Source organism: Aulonocara stuartgranti, assembly GCF_965226115.1.
Source record: "Aulonocara stuartgranti genome assembly, chromosome: 17".
Lineage (NCBI taxonomy): Eukaryota > Metazoa > Chordata > Actinopteri > Cichliformes > Cichlidae > Aulonocara > Aulonocara stuartgranti.
Genome location: NC_138953.1, coordinates 24662793 through 24681427, shown reverse-complemented (window position 1 = coordinate 24681427; position 18635 = coordinate 24662793). Strand labels below are relative to the sequence as shown.

At 40.6% G+C, this 18635-nt stretch overlaps 2 protein-coding genes across 3 annotated transcripts in view; one reads left to right on the top strand and one right to left on the bottom strand.

Annotated features, from left to right (window-relative positions):
- Nucleotides 1-1584: 1584 nt before the first annotated feature.
- cyb5r3 (cytochrome b5 reductase 3) lies at nucleotides 1585-11077 on the top strand. The gene is made up of 9 exons (XM_082510491.1): nucleotides 1585-1727; nucleotides 2029-2154; nucleotides 2268-2340; nucleotides 5471-5577; nucleotides 5671-5800; nucleotides 5877-5960; nucleotides 7079-7164; nucleotides 7298-7397; nucleotides 10342-11077. Exons 1-9 carry the CDS (start codon nucleotides 1707-1709, stop codon nucleotides 10512-10514), a joined length of 900 nt encoding a protein of 299 aa, XP_082366617.1. The 5' UTR covers nucleotides 1585-1706; the 3' UTR covers nucleotides 10515-11077.
- Nucleotides 11078-12361: 1284 nt separating this feature from the next.
- ppfibp1a (PPFIA binding protein 1a) overlaps nucleotides 12362-18635 on the bottom strand; it is a 30017-nt gene continuing 23743 nt past the window's right edge. For both annotated transcript variants that reach the window (XM_082510455.1, XM_082510456.1), the window contains exons 15-25: nucleotides 17815-17950; nucleotides 17612-17734; nucleotides 17297-17447; nucleotides 15465-15576; nucleotides 15302-15390; nucleotides 15037-15159; nucleotides 14818-14943; nucleotides 13849-14037; nucleotides 12921-13079; nucleotides 12765-12830; nucleotides 12362-12676 (exon numbers count right to left, since the gene is read on the bottom strand). In XM_082510455.1, the coding sequence (XP_082366581.1) occupies nucleotides 12584-12676; nucleotides 12765-12830; nucleotides 12921-13079; nucleotides 13849-14037; nucleotides 14818-14943; nucleotides 15037-15159; nucleotides 15302-15390; nucleotides 15465-15576; nucleotides 17297-17447; nucleotides 17612-17734; nucleotides 17815-17950 (1367 nt within the window). In that variant the 3' untranslated portion in view covers nucleotides 12362-12583. The remainder of the gene's footprint in view (nucleotides 12677-12764; nucleotides 12831-12920; nucleotides 13080-13848; nucleotides 14038-14817; nucleotides 14944-15036; nucleotides 15160-15301; nucleotides 15391-15464; nucleotides 15577-17296; nucleotides 17448-17611; nucleotides 17735-17814; nucleotides 17951-18635) is intronic.

Here is an 18635-nt window from a genome sequence, read left to right as displayed (position 1 = left end):
AATCATGGACTCCGACCTTAACTGAGACAAGTGAGACCTGCAGTTCTGTAATGTTGTTCTGGGGTCTTTTGTGAGCTCTTGGAGTAATTTGGGGAAGGTTCACCACTGTTCTGAGTTTTGCTTTTTGTCTATAACAGCTCTCACCGTGGTTCACTGGAGTCCCAAAACCTTAGAAATGTCTTTGTTTCTCAACTGTTTTTAGATTGTGACAGGATGTGTTTTGGTGTCATGTAGTCTGTTTCACTTTTTCACACAGGTTTTATTTAAAATATTTGTTGATTCAACAGGTCTGGCAGTAATCAGGCCTGAGTGTGGCTAGTGAAATTAAATTCAGTTTTCCAAAAGCTGTGGATAATCACAGTCTCTTCATGATTCAACAAGAGGGGCAATTACTTTTTCACACAGGGCCAGGTAGGTTTAGAAGCTTTGTTTCCCTCAATAAATGAAATAAAAAATTACATTTTGTATTCCCTCTGGGTATCTTTCTCTAACATAAAAAAATTGGTTAATGATTTCAAACATATAAGAATTACAAATATGCAAAAAAAACGGGGGTGGGGGGTAATAGAAAATTCCTTTTTCACAGCACTGTAAAGCTTGTTATGCTTGTAAATAATGCTTAAGCGTAACATTATTCATGTTCATGGCTCTACTTAAAATCAGTTAGTTAAAATCATCATCAACCATCATCATATCTGCAATTTTACTGCATCATATAGAAATTTCTTAATCCATCCTAATATTGGCTGATTTTTGTGTGCCTGAAGTGGGGCAACACATGGAAAGATTAGTGTTTGTAGGATGCATGTTTGACCTCAAAGCAGCAGCTCACTATAAGATTAAGTCAAGTGTGACGGCTACAGAAGGAAATAAACAGATGCACAATACAGATAAGCACCTGATATAACTGTATTACATGAAACGTGAACAACAGAAAAAGAGGAAGTGAGATCTACATAGCAGAGTTATGAAAGTTTTGTATTCTGCTTTCGGTTTTTTTATTTATTTAGTTAAGTTTAACCAGTTTCACTAGGTTTGGGTTAATATCCATTTTGCATACATAAACTAGGATAATAATAAAGTCGTCATTTGTGTTTCTGTGTTTAACTAATCAATTTAGTTAAACTCATTTTGCTGCCGTATGACCAAAAGCCACACTTTTTAATTCTGATTAGTCTCCTTCGGATGCTATTATCTTGTTTTGTGTTTTGTTTTGTTCTCTTCTAGCCTCTCTTTTTGCTTAGAAAAATTGTGCGCAGTTTAATGCTTTATCATTATTATCGTTTCAGCGTTTTATTGTGAAAATACATGTCTTTTACGTGGAAGTGACGTTTGAGGTTCGGCTTTGATAAGTTAGTGAACGTTAGCCTGTTGTATTACCGGAAGCTGAGTGTTTACATGCTTACTGTACGTTTATTCAGTCCAAATCTCGACGAAATTGACATAAAACAGCTTCAAATACACATAGAAGCGCACCAAAATATTAATATCCACCATTCATTTTATAATTAGCCTACTGGGTTTAATTTTCATATAAACGGAATTTTGTTTTTGAAAACTAAAACCGGATGTATTTATCCTTCCTGGCTGACTCGACAGCCTTACTTGACGGCTTGGACCTCCGTCACAATTAGTTGCCTTGAAGTCGTTTGGGGTGTGCGCGCTATACTGACAAAGTATTTTGCATTTGTCCTCCCGGCCTGAAAATGCTCTCCTACATCATTGGCGTGAGTATACATCAATGGAAAATTATCAGGGTGCTTTTACGCCAGCTAATTTGCATGCATTAGCTCGGTTAATATTCGCTAACATTCAGTTTTTCCCCAGCTAAGTTATCCTGAGCGCTGTTTCGGGCCTGCCCACAGGAATCTTCATGACTCACTTCTCCCTGTTGCTGTCTGTGTTAAACAAAAAAACAAAAACCCGACTTAATCCAGGCAACGCCCCGCAGGGTACTCAGACAGCTGGTAGCTAATGCTAGGAGTTGGTGGTCTGAGTCATTCTCCCACGTTTGACCTTTTATCGCAGTTGATCCGAGGTGGCTTTGACAGCATCATCAACCTCATCTTCAGGCTGCTCTTCCAAAAGAAGAGACCTGCCATCACCTTAGAGGACCCCAACATTAAGTATGCACTGCGCCTGATAGATAAAGAGGTAACCGCTCAAACGCTGCACACTTGAGTGCTTGCAGAATGAAACTTGTCTGCAAACGCAGCAGATGCGTTCACGCTCACTGCTCTGTCTGTTTCTTGTTTTTTTTTTTAAAGATTGTCAGCCATGACACAAGAAAGTTCCGCTTTGCACTGCCATCCCCTGAACACGTCCTTGGTCTCCCTATTGGTAAGTGTGCGCACTCACGCATATCATCACTGCCGGAGGTTTGACTGCATATCTCAAAATCTGTTCTAGCTCCTTTCCTTCTCTGTTTAAGCTAGTTTTCTTCTGATTGGCCACCCCTGGTTAACAGACGGTTTAAACAGCTGATGTAGTGCCTATTTGGAGATAGGGAATGGCAATGCATTCTGCGTAGTTCATGCCAAACCGAAACGAAGTTAGATGCCAGCAGGTGATAAGGAGGAAGACACCTAAACCTGTGATACAAACTGAATGTAAACGAAAAGGCAAAGCAGTGTTATTAGGAGGGGCTGATATGTGAGCACAAACTGTCACTTTATTTTTAGGAGGTACAGTTTCTCAAGTTGCCTAGTGTTTTGTTAAAAAAGCTGTTTGTGGTGAGCGCCTAAACCTCAGACAACTTAAGAATTGTGCATGGCTTCAAGCTCACATTCAGACTTGTTAGACTCGGCCATGCTCTCTCAGCTGCTGAGCCATGGCTCTGTGACACATGCATCACTTACCCTTAACCTTCTTAACCTGGCATCCAATTATGTGGACATCACATTTTGGGTTGTCTAGACCAAAATACTAAATGTTCCTCTACAAGGGCCTGATTTCCACTTACGAGGACTTTATACTGCCTCTGTTTATCAAAATTTAAAACGAATGTCTTTATATGTGGCTCTCAATTTTCTTAGAAACAAAAATAGGGTAAAAAAAAATTTTTTTAAATCCGGTGATTCTTTGTTTGTACATTCATCGGGTCCCAATATTCCCAAATATCAAAGCGAAATTAGGAATGCATGCCATGGAAGAGTTCAGGTCTTAGGAGGTTAAAGACACTCTATACAATTGATTTGAGTTCATATTTAATACTTTTCTGTAATATTTTCTCTTTTTCAACGTTGTGTTGAACACATTTATAAAGCACACCTTTTTATTTGACATTTATAATTGCGCTGTAATGACAACCCTGCATGCTTTGTTTTGTAGCTGGACTAAACTGTGATGAGAATGTTAAAAATAAGTCGTTCAGATGTGAAGCAGTTTCATGTCTTTTATTACTGCTCAATGTTTTGTTACAGCACTTCATGTTATAGTGCTGCAGCAGGTGCAGGAGCTTGTAGTGCCTTTGTTCTGCATCGATGTCGGTCAGAGGTATCCACGGTAGGGCTGCTCGATTATGGCAAAAATGATAATCACGATTATTTTCACTGAAATTGAGATCTCGATTATTTGACGATATTTATTTAACCCTTTAAGACCTACTATAGAACCAAGTCCGCCAGAGCTTATATTATTTTTTTACATGTTGTAGTGCCATTTGTGGGAGCATTTCAAGTTGCTATACAACTGTTATAGCCCATATTTTAATAATATGTATGCATTAAGTCCATAGTAACTACATTAATTGCAAAAAAAGTGCAATAAACTACAAAAAAAATTGAAAATTGTTTTTGTTTTTGTTTTTTAACATATATTTCTACTTGGAGAAATATATGTTAATTTCTACTAGTTTACAACAACAGGAAATTTATTTTGAGTGTCTTCATAGTTTTATTTTGGAGATACAGCAATTTTTATATACACTGCAGGAAAAACAAAAACAATCCTATGATGCAAATTTGCAAAGAAAACAGCAGGTGCATCAAAATAAACTATTTCCAGCAGTGCAATTCGAGTTCTAAGCATCCCAGAAACTATTCAGAAAAGTCAAACATGACCAGTATAGGCTTTTAAGGCCTACAAGTAAAAAAAAAACTACATTTTCCGCGAAAATGACATCACTTCCGGTTTCGGGCAGGAAATGGCGGACATGTGATAGTTAGCGGTGACGTCTGTTTCAATGTGCGAAGTGTTACGAACAGCTGATCGGATCGGCAAAGCGTGTTTCTGGAATATTATGTTTTTGTTTCTGCAAGCGCTTTTTATGCAATTTATGTGGAAGGAAACCGTGACCGAGGACAAGCTGATGGCATAAGATGTACGTTTCATATGCAAAACAAATTATTGCGCTAGCTTACACGGTTCAGGTTCTACAGGGATTTAAAAATAGTTACACAAAACAGAGCGTGCTGCTCTGACGGCTTTAAAGGGTTAACAATAACAATGTATTGAATAATGACTTTAAAAAATAATATAAAATAGTGTGCAACACCACGGACCGGTTTATGCCCGACAATATTTTCACGGACCGGCCTTTAAGATGTCGCGGATAAATGAGGGAGGGGCTAATAATTGGCTCAGTCATTTTTAATGATCGTTGAAAGCCCAGATCGTAATCGTGATTAAAATTCGATTAATTGAGCAGCCCTAATCCACGGTGACTACTGTGTGTCTGAGGTGTTACGCTGTTGCTGCTTCCATATATTTCATCATCAACTTGGAGTTGCATGAACCTCAGTCCCATAATGGGGCGATCGTGGCTCAGGAGTTGGCAGTTCGTCTTGTAATCAGAAGGTTGCCGGTGTGAGCCCTGGCTCCGACAGTCTCTGTCATTGTGTCCTTGAGCAAGATACTTCACCCGTTGCCTACTGGTGGTCAGAGGGCCTGTGTCTGGCAGCCTCGCCCCAGGGCAGCTGTGGCTAAAATGTGGCTTGCAAGTGTGTGTGAATGTGTGAATGACTGATAACTTAGCTCAAAGAGTTGGCAGTTCGTCTCGTAACCAGAAGGTTGCCGGTTCGAGCCAAGTTGTGTCCTTGGGCAAGACACTTCACCTACTGCCTACTGGTGATGGCCAGATGGCAGCCTCGCTTCTGTCTGTCAGTCTGTGGCTACAACTGTAGCTGCCTCCACCAGTGTATGAATGTGAGAGTGAATGAATAGTGGAATTGTACAGCCCCGAAAAGCGCTATATAAATGTAATCCATTATTATTATTATTATTGAGTGTGTGTAAAGCGCTTTGGGGTCCTTAGGGACTAGTAAAGCGCTATACAAATACAGGCCATTTACCATAATGCATTGCATTGGTGACGTCACAATCCTGAGGTCTATTAGAGATATCCCCTCTCACAGTTACAGAGCCTTTAAAGCAGGAAATACTTGCTGTAATGGTGAATTATCATTGTTTGAGTCACATAGTATGAAATGGGTGACGTTGATGGTAAGTACGTGTTTGTTTTCGTCTTCAGGGCAGCACATCTATCTCTCGGCAAAGATAGACGGGAAGCTTGTCGTCCGTCCGTACACACCAGTGTCCAGCGATGACGACAAAGGTTTTGTGGACCTGGTGGTGAAGGTAAAGATTTAAGGAAGGTTGTTTTCATGTGCATTTTAGTTTTTATATATGAAGGTGTTGATTGTTTCACATGAATTCCTCCATTTGTTTCAGATTTACTTTAAAGACATTAATCCAAAATTCCCAGAGGGCGGGAAGATGAGTCAGTACTTGGAGAGCCTCAGGATCAACGACACAATTGACTTCAGAGGACCCAGCGGCTTACTCGTTTACAAGGGCAAAGGTGAGCAGCATAACTGAACACAGTAGGTGAATCAGCTTTATCAACTTGGTTTAATACTCTCACTTTGCATCTGCAGGTGTTTTTGCCATTCAGCCTGATAAAAAGTCCCCAGCTGAGATGAAGACTGCCAAGCATTTGGGCATGATCGCTGGAGGCACAGGTGAGGGAGCTGTTCAGTGTCAGGACCGAGGGTGGTTTTTTTCATTTGTTTGACTCAGGTGGTGTTTGTTTTTAGGGCTGATGCTGCTTATTAGTAATAAAGGTGTTTATCATTAGTTGAAGATGGAGTCTTGATGTCTAAATTTTTACAAAACTCCAACACAAATCATTCAACAAAGTGTTATTTGGACATGTGGACAGTTTCTGTAGATATTATAAGTTGAGTAGGTGTTACTCATGCAACCAGATACTATAGAGTGGTGAGAGCATTGACCACCACAGAGAGAGCGAGGCAGCTGCATTGGAGCCACAGTAATGAAATAATAACTGTTAAGGTAATTGGGGGAGTATGAATGTCAGATCTGATAAGTGTTTGAGCCAAAGTTTCCACTGCATCAGTGAAGTCATAACTCGATGTTGGGTAAAGTGGTCTGGCTCACTGCTCACCTCTGTGCCAACAGTGCTCGGCTGAAAAAATGGCATTTGTATGGATTGAATTTGGTGCCACAGAAATCTCTTAAGATATTAATTTAGCGTTCTTTGGTCTGCTCCCTTACTGCCACATCAGACAGTTCCACATATTTAGTTATTGTTTTATTTTTCCGCCTATTTTTTTTTTTTTTTTTTTTATGCAACCCAGAATAGATTTGTCTTCTGCTAGTCTCCAACCAGAGACATGTTAGACTAATGTGCAAACACTGACCTGGGAGATGCTGACATGTAATGTAGCATTAAAGGTTATAAAAGCCATTTTTACAACCTTTTCTAAATACGATGACATTTTTTCCCCTTCCTCTGTGCTCTATTTGTTCCAAAGTTTATTTGGGCTGTTTGCTCATCATCCACACAGGCATTACACACTGTAGGGTCTTTACTTTAAAGTACGAAGTGCCTTTTAAGTATCTTTTGTTCTTTAAGTTGATAAAAACGCCTGAATTGAATTGCGTTGGAGAGGTTTAGGTTTGGTAAATTTGTATAAATTCTAACTAAAGTTATGCTTTTAGAAACATTTCATTTAATCGAACTTGGAGGTCCGACTGTGACCAAAGCACACATACAGCCCTGTATTTAAAGGAGCTCTGTTAATGTAACCTGAGCCTGTGCTGGGTGTTATTACAGGCATCACTCCCATGCTGCAGCTCGTCACAGCAATAATGAAAGATCCTGATGACAAAACGGTGTGTCACCTGCTGTTTGCCAACCAGGTGAGTTTTATGAACCACAATCTAATGTTTGCAGTCAGGAGGATATTTACTATGTGATAACATTTGACCTGGACTGGAGTATAAATTTGTGTTTACGCAGTAGTTTAAAAATATCGTCTCTTCCCGTGTTCAGACTGAGAAAGACATCCTTCTGCGACCGGAGCTGGAAGATATTCAGGTCAGCCACCCGGACCGGTTCAAGCTGTGGTTCACCGTCGACAGAGCACCTGAAAGTGAGTCCTCCAACAGCAACCACCTTCACATGTGAACTTTAACTATTTCAGACAGGAACTATTTCCAGTTTTTGTACACATCTTCTCATTACCCCGGTTTATTAGCTGCAGTAATCGCCCACTAGCACAGTCCATGATATTACATGGATGTTTGTATTTGTATTGGCAGGTTGAAGACAGACTGTTTACCTGACAGGTATAAGAAAGAATGTAATCTTAGAAAGTTAATTGCATATGAAAATGACTATTATGTCTTGTAATGTGAGAGCATCTATGAAGTATTAGTACTCTTGCACGTTCTCAAAATGTGACGCAGCAGGCTAAAGTCAAATTTTAAACTTTTTATGTACTTTGTATGCATCCTACATTTCAAAACTTCTACATTAATGTGCAAAAACAGATTGAATTTTTCTGTGTTCTTTGAATTTTTGCGGTCTAGTTTTTAACTTCTGATATAAAAACTCAATCGATCACAGTTCATACACAGTTATCACCGCAGGCTAAATACGGAAAAAGGTCACCAGCATCACTGAGGGCAAATTTCAATGGGTGAGTGGCCACAACGAGGCCGAGAGGTTTGCTGGTTCATTTGTGGTTATGCATGAGAAATTGTTCAATGTTCTTTGGTCGCAGTGAAGGATCACGTATTTGTTGTCACCAGGAAGTTGTATATCATTGCTGGATAAGAATCATTTTTAGTTAACAACAACAAAAAAATGTCCAGTACGTGGTTTTAATGTGAGAAATGATCAAGCTAGTAGTTTTGTTCAGCAGAGTCAAACATCAGAACTGAAAACAAGCAAGCAAGCATGCTACCTGTGAATGTGTTAACCACTAATCTATAGATTGAAACATGATTATACAAATATTGATTCGTTTTATAATCAGTGATGTTATTAATTGAATTTTCTGGGTTAAGGAAAATCTCAGGCTTACAGGAAGGTTTTTTTAAAATCTTGGATAATTATTGCTGATTTTGCACCAAAAAGATTACATTTTTAATATGCTGGTAAAATATAGGTTCATTTTTTGATAGTGGTTCAAAATACACGAGAGAGAGAGAGAGAGAGAGAGAGAGAGAGAGAGAGAGAGAGAGAGAGAGAGAGAGAGAGAGAGAGAGAGAGAGAGAGAGAGAGAGAGAGAGAGAGAGAGAGAGAGAGAGAGAGAGAGAGAGAGAGAGAGAGAGAGAGAGAGAAAACACAGTAGTGCTGTATAAACTCACTGGGAGTGAAAAGTGCATCATGGGAAACTCCCCAGCAGCTTAAGGCTACAGCAGCGTAACTAAGGGAAGGTTAAGGGTCACCTGATCCAGCTGTAACTATAAGCTTGATCGAAGTTTTAAGACTAATCTTAAAAGTAGAGTGTGTGAACTTTTAGAAATTTTAAGAGTTTTAGAAACTGTAAGCCTGTAGTCTGAGAGCAGCTCTGTTAGGATTAATAAGGTTCTATCAGGCTTCAGGACCTTGTATGTGAGGAGAAGGATTTTAAATCTTAAATTAAACAGGGAGCTGTCCTTCTACTCCCAGCTAGTACTCACTGCATCCAGCTTTTCATCTTTAAAAAAAAAACCCTGATTATAATGAATTACAATAGTCCAGCCTTTTTTTTTTTCTTTCCTTAATTACTCTGAGACGATGTTTTTAATTGTAGTAATATTGCACATATGAATTAAGGCAGTCCCTTATATATGTTTAATGTGCATGCTGAAGGACCTAACCTGATCAAAAATGACTTAAACTCCTCATGGTGTTACTGGAGGCCAGCGTAATGCCATCTAAGGCTACGTTCACACTGCAGGCGAAAGCGCATCAAATCCGATTTTTTTGGACCCTATGCGACCCATATCCGATCATGGTATGACAGTGTGAACGGCACAAATCCGATCTGGGTCACTTTCGTATGTGGTACTGAATCCGATACATATCCGATGTTTTAGAAAGCGACTGCTGTGTGAACGGTCATGTCGCATTAAATCCGTCTTTTACGTCACTGACACAAGACAGACGCCAATTATCAGCTCCGGAGAAGACATCGCGAACGCTTCCTGGCCATCCGGTATAGATGTCAGTGAAACTGTTGGGAAGACAACGTTGGAGAAACGTGAACATTTTATTTGTACTGTATAATCTGCAACTATCCTTTGAAGCACCGCTCCTCTAAAACAGCAATGAGCATAATTATTAGGTTATTTACATTATTATGTATCTGTAACCGGAAGGTCGCCGGTTCGATCCCCGGGCTCTCTGTCCTGGTCGTTGTGTCCTTGGGCAAGACACTTTACCCTACTTGCCTACTGGTGTTGGCCAGAGGGGCCGATGGCGCGATATGGCAGCCTCGCTTCTGTCAGTCTGCCCCAGGGCAGCTGTGGCTACAACTGTAGCTGCCTCCACCAGTGTGTGAATGTGAGAGTGAATGAATAGTGGCATTGTAAAGCGCTTTGGGTGCCTTGAAAAGCGCTATATAAATCCAATCCATTATTATTATTAAGGGCCATCAGTCAAACAATATTGTTTGGTCTGAGTCTAAACAGAGTGTGTTGTGTGTGACGTCTTCTTTTGCGCATGCGGGCCGCTTTGAGCGTTCACACTAGAGCGCGTTTGCTGTCACATTTTATTTGTAGTGTGAACAAGCAGACAAAATCAGATTTGATCAAAAAATCGGAATTGAGCATTAAGACCTGCAGTGTGAACGTAGCCTAAGGTAAATATATCTGCTTAGACACTGGTTATGTTTGACTTTTAAGAACCAAGCACAATAACCACAGTTGTTACTGTATCTGAATGTATGCCTGAGTGGTGGCTTGTACAGGCTGTAATGATATGACAGATAAAGTTGCTCTTATAGATGGTCACCAGTAGGTGTCGCTGCTGAACACTGAAAATGCCCCACTTTGCACCCTTTAATTCTGAGCAGCATTTTAACCTCAGGCTTTTCTGTCTTTCAGACTGGGAGTACAGCAAAGGCTTCATCAGTGAAGACATGGTGAGGGAACACCTGCCGCCTCCCAGCAACGAGACCCTCATCCTGATGTGCGGACCTCCACCGATGATCCAGTTTGCCTGCAACCCTAACCTGGATAAAGTCGGCCATGCTGACAGCCGCAGGTTCACATTTTAGACATCGTCCATCCAGTTGTCTTTTTTTTTTTTTCCTTACCCTGAAAGCATTAAAGCTGTCATATCTACAGTGGGTATTGCACTATATTTAAATATGACATATTTATCATGCAAGAGAATCACAGCTTGGACCAATTCTTGTATGTTTGGTAGGAGGTTGTGAATGTGTAGGGGGAAATGGGATGTGAAATAAGGATTTTATGATAGGATATGAAGTTTCCGGATGTTTGGCTTGAAAATGACTTCACTTTGGTTTTACTAGAAGACTCGAGGTTTACTGGCTGTTTTTTCTGAGTGCCTTAAACACCTGCAAAGATTTTATTGAATGCACGCCACAAGAATTGTGATCACTCACTTCAATACAGAATAATAGATTATTCCGTTATGGGTGTTGGGAACGTGTTACAAGTCTATACCTGTTGCTTATCTGTTGTCACGCAAGACGTGTCAGTATTTGCTCCGTTGTGATTTGTCAAACACAGCGTGGTTACTGATTTGTTTTCTGAAAGTGTGGAAAAAGTGGCTGCTTGTGTTTATGGATCATAAAGCAACAATGCTGTTGAACTATTGGTGTTTTGATCATCGTTTCTGAATCATGTTGGTCACAAGTGGATTTTAGCTTCTACCATGATTAAGTGAAGACACTTTCTGCAGGGAAAAAGAAATGCATTTATTAACAAAACATTTTAAAAACAGAATAAAACCACAAATGGTATGTGTGAGCAGAGATTTGTCCATTTTCTTTTAAAGATTGACTGCAGTCTGCATTGAGGCAGGGATCGGATGTTAATAGAGTTGAATATCCAGCCTTCCTGCAGGCTGCATTAAACTGTATCTGAAACAGAAGAGCTGGACACTTCAGGGAAACACACTCGTGTGTGTACGGTTAATGTGACACTCCAGTCAGCCAGGCGCTGATTAGCTTAGACTGTAAACAAGAGGAAGCAGATGGCTCCCTAACTCACATGACCTTTATTTAAACTGTGCGAAAACAAAAATAAGCAGTAATTTTTATTTTTTTAAAAAGAATGTCCTTCTTTACTAAGCTAGTAGGCATGGGCATACACTGGCTAAAATATATTGGTCTCCAGGAACTATTCGAGTAGTCTTTGATGCTTACTCACTTTATCTAAAGTCATCTTTGGCTTTCTAAATTTCTCCCATTTGACAGTAACATCTAATCTCTGTCATTAATGTTTTTAGGTGTGCTTCTTCCGCTGGGAAAATATATATTAAGACTGAGAAGACCATTTGATATTAATGGGTTTTGTTTGTTTTTTTTTAAAAGACCATCCCTACTAGTTTAGTGGTGAACAGTGATTTCCTTGAGCCAGGTGTGCCTGTTCCCCCATTCCCAGTCTATATATCACACGTTGTAGCATAACAGTGCCCTCACGGTTCTAACTGATAGTGTAAGCACATAGCTTAACATCCATAGATACTAGTAGCTTGATCTGTTATGAGGTGGTGGTGCTCACAGTAAAATGTTAACCCCAAAAAATAGCCACAGCACTTCGTCCAGCATTGGTGCCCCAGAGAGCCTGGATACAAATCAGGATTTGAAGAAAGTAATTTTTCAAAAAGCCTTCAGCTTGCACAACGCTCAACTGGGTCAAAATGCAATTCTGTGAGCACCACACACAAAAATGCTGCTCGCCCTGCCTCACTCGATTTCTGTGAGGCATCAATTTTAACATGTGTTCAAATAAAATCATAACCTTGAATGTAAGCACTTCTCACAAACGGAATCAGTGAACACAACTGAAGACAAGCCCTTTCAAATACGGGCTGAAACACACAAAGTTTAAAATCACCGAATACTGAAAAACAAAGGCATGAGTGACAAAATTCATAAAGAGGTATGTTAATTTGAGAACACTTTGCATTTTCAGTTCACATGTTACATTTTGGACAGCTTCAATAAATATAGATGTGTACATGTGAAAGATGGAAATATTGTTAGTCTGACATGTTCTCTTACAAAAGCTGATCAGCGGTAGCGAGAGATAGACCACAGGATGAAGTTTGCACAGTTCGTTCTTTTTCCATGAAGCTTGCGGAGCTCTGATATCAGATGTTTGAGTTACTGTGCATTTCTGAGGGATCATACTCTGGAGGGCATGCCGACACTTCCCGGAAAAACACGTCATCCTTCAGCATGCTCTGAAACACAGGAGCACAGAAAAGCGTTCAGTGTAGTCGATGGACAGCGTGTTCTGTGTGATCACACCGGAGCAGGTCAGCTTCTCACCGTCAGATTGTTGATTCCCTCAGAAAAGGCTCCTATCTGTCTGACGGTTCCTTCAGAGTCCTCCATCTGTGAAAAGTGACAGAATCAACTCAAATTCACTTAAAAACAAAACTAATTTATTGTGTTACAAATAAGTGTAACTGGGAAAGTGTGTACCTGTTCCAGGTGCTCAAGGTTATCCTCGTAGATCTGGGCGCTAGTCTGGAAGCTGCTGTTTTTTGGCATTTCCACATTCATGGGGCACACGTACTCCTCACCGTCGTCCTGACGTTTCTTCCTCAGAGTGCCAAAACCTCCAAACGACAAGCGCCTCGGCTGAAGGAGGATAAAGGACACAATTAGCAGATGGCCAGCTCGTAACATGAGCGTTTGCTGTATTTACTACAAGCCTCATTCACCCACACATCACATTTAACATTCACACTCCAATAAATGCATCAGGGAGAACTCAGGGTTCAGCATCTTGCCCAAGTATACTTCAGGCTAGAGGAGCTGGGGATTGAACTGCCGACCTTCCAAGTAGCAGACAAGCTCATTCATGTCCTGAGAAACAGCTACTTTATTTAAAAGTATTATTAGTGTTGGGAAACTCTACTGGGCTTAACGCTTTGATATTTATGGGAACAGAGCTTATTTACTTTCTCATTTAGATGCTTCTCTTTTAAAAGGTTTGCCGACCGTATGCAGGAGATTAATATAAAAGAGACTCTGGGAAAATGAAAGTACTGCTTATTTGATTTATGATCATGCTCTTAATTGCAAGTTTCACATCTTATATGAACATAAAAAAGACAAAGCATGTTATGCTTTAGGGCGTGGCTACTCTATGATTGACAAGAGGCTACTAAGTGTGGAATAGCTTCAGTTTCACCATCCATGCTTTAAATACAGCCTGCTGTCCAAAGAGGTGAAAAAACACAGAAGTTCAGATCTGTAAGAATTGAGAGGCTTTTTTTTTTTGCTAGGTTTACTTTTTTACTTTTGGTTTGCCAGTTTTGGTACCGCTGATCTGTTTAGAGTCTGCAATAATGATAAGTTCCTCTCTGTAGCAGGGAGGGTTTGTTGTGAAACAGCGTGCAGTTACCTTGACCTTGGCCGTTGCTGTGAGGACAATGTAGTCTGGGTTTTCCAGACAGTCCTGTTTGAGCCGCTGCGCTTCGGAGCCAATGAGCAGGTGGAAATGGGTGGCCAGGTGGCGTCTCAGCAGGGTTTTGTTGGGAGGAATGTTGAGCAGAAGGGCGAGAGCTTCCACATTGAATCGAGGCTCCAACACCTTCAGAACAGGCAGATGAAACATCGCGGTGCAAGGTCAAAAAAATAAAAATGTATGTATGAATGACGCAGAGCAGCAGAGGGGACTTAATCATTATTATTTGTTAAAAGACAGAAGCTTAAAGTCAGAAATGTAGGCAGTTCACCGTGTGCTCTTTGCTAGTGAAGTAATAAACAGACAGCCTGACATGTAAATGATTGCAGTTGCTTTAAAGACAGTTCACCTCAATTATGTCCCAGTCGTGAAGTCTTTCCCTTTGCTTTGAGTAGTCTTGTATAGGAATTATTTTCCGATGCAGTTATGCAAAGTATATCACAAGAAAGAATCAATTCTCCTGCGATGAAATGCACAAACTAATGAGACTGAAGGCATCTAAACATTTATGACATCCCTCTCAGCTGAGCTGTAAGTGTTTCCTTTTAGTTTGTCGGTTCTTAGATACTAGAAAGAAAATAGTTCCTACATGAAACTGCTCATATTTAGGTTTGTGGGTTCTTTTCCCCAGTAACCTTTTAATAACGGCTGCCAAGTTTCTTTGAATGCATTTTCTGCACACTGAGCACCAAAGCAGGCTCCATTTAGTGTGATTATATAAAAGAAATATGCAGCACCAGTGACTTGAGGAAAAATGATCTTAGGTGGAACAGCTTATTCAAACCTGATGAAGGCACTGCTTTTTCAGCTCTTTACAGCCTCTGTTACACATTTCGTGACCTCTAATTTGCAGTTTCCACAGTTTATTCTGTCTCCTGTGTTTATTTTTGTGTATATAATGCTCACCATCAGCCCTCCGTGAACACCACTCCCCCTCAGGTTGGGGGCATATTCCGCCAGGTCCACGGAGCGGAGCCACTCCATCACTCTGTGGTTGGTCCACTGCGAGATCTCTGCTGGTGTGACGTTGCTCTGGACGACGAGGGAAAGAAATTAATAATTAAATTTTAAAAATGACGGGTTTAAAGCAAAAGAGAAGGTTGGGTTGGGACTTCTGCGTGATACCTCATCAGAGGGACGGCGTCTGAGACAGTTGGGGTCGTAAGAGTTGAGGCGGAGGACCTGGATGGCCCTCTTGATGCTGAGGTGATGGAGAACACTGCCAACCTTCAGAGACAGCAGGTCCTCCTGGGATAACAACAAAGAGTTACCACCTACACACGTCACCTGTCGAATGACTTATTCACACAAAAATCAGAAAGAATATTAAAGAACAGCTATTTTTGAACTTTCTAATAAGAGTAAATCTAAAAGCTCTGACGGAGCTCACCACTGTCATGTAGTGCAGCGTGCGTCCATCAATTCGAGCCTCATCAAAGTGACTTTTGTACTGCGGGAGACCGATGTCATCCAGCCATCCTGAAAACAAACAGCCTGTTTGAATCAAAGCTAATGGAGATGATACGTGCAGGCCGTGAGACGACGACACTCACTCGTCACCCAGTTGTGGTCTAGTTTGCCCTTCAGATCTTCTTCTTCTGATCCGACAGCCTGCAGGGCCAGCTGCAGCTTCTTCCTGTGCAGAGGGTGCTTCACGCCCAGCTCCTGAAACATAGTGTGACGTTTATTCTGCCTGTTTTAGTAGAAACTTAGCAAATCGTGTAATTCACATGAAGTGGCATGTTCTAAGACTTGTGACTTGACTTAGACTTTTACACCAATGACCTGGGACTTGAATTGGACTTGAACCGGTTTACTTGAAAAGACTTGATATTTCACCCCAAATATAAAATTTAACATACATATTATATAGAGATTGAAAATGTGACGTCATTCAGGGGTAAAACCGCAAAGGATTCTGGGAACTCGTGGCAAGAAGTACTAGCGCACACAGGCTTTCAATTGAAATCAGTCACACAGCGATAAAAAGAAACACAAAAATGTCAAGAAGCTATTGTATTATTAACTGCAATAGCCGGTCGCATGACAGCCACGGGAAGCCGACGGGTAAAGAGATCGGTTGTTATCGGATTACGTCGTTGAAGAGAAATTGTTCGAGCCATGTTTCCGAAGTAACAAAGAGGCGATGGATGGCCTGGATTGCAGCCATTCAAAGACCAAATATAACGTCCCAGAACCCTCCAGCTCACAGGTTAGTCTGCTCCAAGCATTTACACGAAGGTCAGTGTTTTTTAGTAGTTAATACGTCATTTTCATAACATAATTGGTGATATAGGTTACAAGCAAGTCTGACGCTGAACAGAAATTGTCGCGCTATGCTCCTTTGTTTATTGTGCATAAATAGTGAATTGTCCTGACACAATATTGCGTTTCGCTTCTGTTATTATGGTACATTGACAAAAACATATACTTTTATTCACAGGATAAAACAGTTGTTTTGTATCACTAATTGCCCAGTACGATTACAGCATACAGTATTATTGTCACTGCTACATTTCTGTAACGCGTACCAGAAATTATTTCCACTACTAATTAATTATCCTTGAGCTCAAAGGTCCTATTAATAAACGGTTAAGGAATGTGTATTTATGGAGACGATTTGTGAGACTGGTAAACTTATGATACGTACGATGGTCTTTCGTTCTACACGGTGCATTTCAAGGTCCTGCACCCATCCGTCGGTAAACTGTACCTGGGCTTGTTGCAGTGACCGGAAGTTACTAAACTTCATGAGTGTGTGCACTCACTCCAAGAACCGTATGATTATAAATATGCATATAAATATGCTACGATGAGATAGCTGACTTCATCTAACTAGCAAATGTTGTCCAGGCTACGTTGGTGATGCAGTTTTTTTTAATATGTATGATATTTTTGTCATGCGATTTTAAAGCTGGTCCTACAACCGCATCCAAGAATAACATGCAGCTTATCTCAGAACTGTCGGTGAAAATTATTCTTGGAGCTAGGTTTAATTGAGCTGCATTTTAAAGAGGTGCAATTTCACAATTTGTGTATATTTTCTAAGTTCACTATTTTGTCATGTGTTGAGAAAAACACAGAGTTAAAAATTACATGGTCTAATATTTACATTTAGCATAACTGCAACATTATTTTTTCGTTGTTTTCTTTTTTTTTTTTTTTTTTTAAAGACTCGAAAGGACTTGAAATTCAAAATTTCAGACTTGTGACTTTACTCGAACTTTTACACCAGTGACTTGAGACTCGACTCTGACTTGCCTGACATTACTTGAGACTTGACTTGAGGATAAAGACTTGAGACTTACTTGAGACTTGCAAAACAATGACTTGGTCCCACCTCTGGTATACATAGACAACATGTTTCTACTGCTGTCACCGTTACCTTCTCTAAGTCATGGTGTGATGCTTGCAGTAATGTTTGTCCTGATTTGATCCAGCTCTGACCCTGCGCGACATAAAACCCGAGGCCCTGCTCATGAAGCCACGCACAAACTTCCTCTTTGCTCCACCGTGAGAAAGGAAGATCAACAGCACTGAGAGGAGAGAGGACGAACATCAGTAAACAGCATTCTTAAAACCCTCAAATGGGAAAAACACTTTGTAGTTTTGCCCTTATATGCAGCAGTTAATAATTAATACAATAACGGTTTACTTATTTTATAATTAAGATGTTCTAAAATGGTTTTTGAACGCCTACATTTGTTTGGTGTCGCGTGACCAGCCGAGTCTGGGGCCGGCTGTAGCTCTGACTCCACCCCTTCTGAACTCCATCTCGGCTGCATCGTCAAGGTTGAAGGAGGTAGAGTGGCTCCTCTTTAACCTGCATCGCAATTACGTTAGAAATGATCAAAGATACATTTCCTCCAGCTCAAACACCGACGACGCGTCGCTGAGTCTTACCTGCCAAAGAATCTCTTGAACCCTTTGGACTTCTTTTTGGTTTCGGGCGAGGACGTTGGAGGCGATTTATCGTGGGATTTCCGTGGAGGAGCACCGGCCAAGTCGAGGTGCTCTGTGCCTTTGTGCGCCGTCTCAGCTGTGAAAGTCAATTACACATGTGAGACTATACAAGCTGGAGCAAGCATGGATGACCCACCACCATGAGCACAGAGATTCCAGAGATCTCTGGATTCAAACAGGACGAAATCAACACAAACTGGAGAAGCATCACACATGCAAACATCTACTCATTTACAAAGTAGTAATGCAAAAGAAATGTAACCTGGAAAAACACTAAAAACGGCATAATTGCAGATGGTTTAATGTCGTGGATAAAAGACAACTGGATATTTTTGTGATAACTTTGATAGAAACACGTCAGAGTAAGCTGCAAGCAAATGGTTGAGAGAAGAAAAAAAGAAATCCCAATAAAGAATAGCCTTTAGTGGTTTCCAACTTTTCTTGCAACTCAGTCTGGTTTTATCTCTTCAGATCTTTGAGATATAAATATTGAAACAGTGAAAGAGAAAACAATTATATTTATAAACTCATAAACATAAGATGTCATGAACAACAGCAACAAAAAAGTTGGGAAACACTCATTTTTCAGGAGAGTGTTTCTATGAAAGACCAGCATGACAAGGATTCATGTAAGATAAATGTTTACATTGTCGTGTCAGTGCTGGCTTCAGTGCATCCAGCTGTCTCACCCACAGCTGCCATGCTGCAGGCCAAAAAGCCACTCTGCTTCACTGTACCTAACACAGGTGCACTGGCACTCC